The sequence below is a fragment of the Centruroides sculpturatus genome, unplaced genomic scaffold, assembly GCF_000671375.1.
Source record: "Centruroides sculpturatus isolate CEXI.00-Female unplaced genomic scaffold, Cexi_2.0 scaffold1479, whole genome shotgun sequence".
Lineage (NCBI taxonomy): Eukaryota > Metazoa > Arthropoda > Arachnida > Scorpiones > Buthidae > Centruroides > Centruroides sculpturatus.
In genome coordinates this window covers 188,563-190,082 of record NW_019385779.1, presented here as the reverse complement: position 1 = coordinate 190,082, position 1,520 = coordinate 188,563, and the positions used below count along the sequence as shown (strand labels likewise).

The window sequence follows — 1,520 nt, the reverse complement described above, 5'->3', positions numbered from 1 at the left end:
ATTTTAGAATTTATTTTACCTTCAATAGCATTTTCAGTTTTGAAACAAAGGGTGCACAAAATATCCAATTCATCATCTTTACTAGCATGGCCACAGAAGGTATGAATTTTTTGACAACATTTTTTTGCATGATAATGCATCACTTGTTTCCTTTAAACACACACAACAGGTATCAAAAACGGAAATCTCTTTGGTAAGCATGTCTTCATCATGTTGGTTTAATCCATTAACGACTATAATCTCATCATGTTTTTTAAAACTGACTCTTTTTCTTGCATAATCTGATTAGTTTCATCTTTTTCCATTGTTTTGATGCTTTCTATTACTTTTTCTAGCTTCTCCTCTGTATTTATGTCTTTTAAAACATCTTCTGGTAGAAAAGACGATGTAAGCCCTACTTCAGGTTTGCAGCCAAAAAGAGCGTCGTATGGTGTTCTTTTGATCCCAGAATGATAAGCTCTGTTTTTCATAAATTGAATGAAATGTAGTCCTTCACTCCAGTGGTCAGATTTGTTGTCCTGCATCCAAGTACAGAGCATATTTTCGATATCTTGATTAGCTCTTTCGACACTACCCTGGCTTTGTGAATGGCGAGGCTTCCCATGGACGATCTTCAGTGCTGGCCAAAACTTCTTCAAGCTGGTCACCACATTATTGGCAAATTCCCTATCATTGTCAGACTGTAATATAGATGGTGCTCCAAGTAATGAGAATATGTCCACTAGGTTATAGGCTACTTCTTCAGCTCTTTTTGACATTAGAGACTTAAAAATCACAAATTTTGTGAGATGATCTTGGTACACCATAATAAATTTGTATTCTCTATCTGGCTGAGACTGAAAGTCAATAAGATCTACTTGACAACGGGAATTAAATTCGGAAAAAATCATAGGTTTCACAACAATGCCCTTTTTAATACCTTTCTGTTTTTTCTGGCAAGGTTCACAAAGGTGGATGTACAGTTCAATATCATGACGTGTAACATTTTTGTATTTGATTGAAAGTTCTTTCAACATTCTATCACGTCCTCCGTGTCCAATAGCCAAATGAGCTTCATGAAGTACGTGAAATAACTCTGAGTCCGTGACGTAATACTGTATAGTACTGACGCCTTCTTTAACAGGATAAATGAGTTTACTTTTGTTTTCTACAATCATCACATCATAGCGATTCAGCAACCAATAGTCCCTGGGTTCCTTCTTAGTAGTCATTTTGGCTTTTTGTACATCATTTATTAACTTCTGGTAAGTAGTTTCGGTTAAGAAAATACTGTTTTTTGCAGCATTAACTCGAATTTTGCACAGTTCATCGTCGAATCGTTGTTTCATGTCTATAGACCATGACACCTTCTCCAACACTACAGCTTGCTCCTCCATTTTCATGGACCACAGTAAAAAACTAATTTTTTGTTGAACAAATTTAAGTAAAATTGCGTATTTTGACACTCCCGAACAAACCGCAAAGTGCAACTGACAAATTCTAAGCCTGAGCCGCTCGTTAAAAGTCACGTGCCTTGCCAC

At 36.2% G+C, this 1,520-nt stretch overlaps 1 protein-coding gene across 1 annotated transcript; it reads right to left on the bottom strand.

Moving 5' to 3' along the window:
- Positions 1–14: 14 nt before the first annotated feature.
- On the bottom strand, positions 15–1,512 carry LOC111642072 (KRAB-A domain-containing protein 2-like). Its single transcript, XM_023388344.1, has one exon. It carries the CDS (start codon positions 1,380–1,382, stop codon positions 234–236), a length of 1,149 nt encoding a protein of 382 aa, XP_023244112.1. The 5' UTR covers positions 1,383–1,512; the 3' UTR covers positions 15–233.
- Positions 1,513–1,520: the final 8 nt, after the last annotated feature.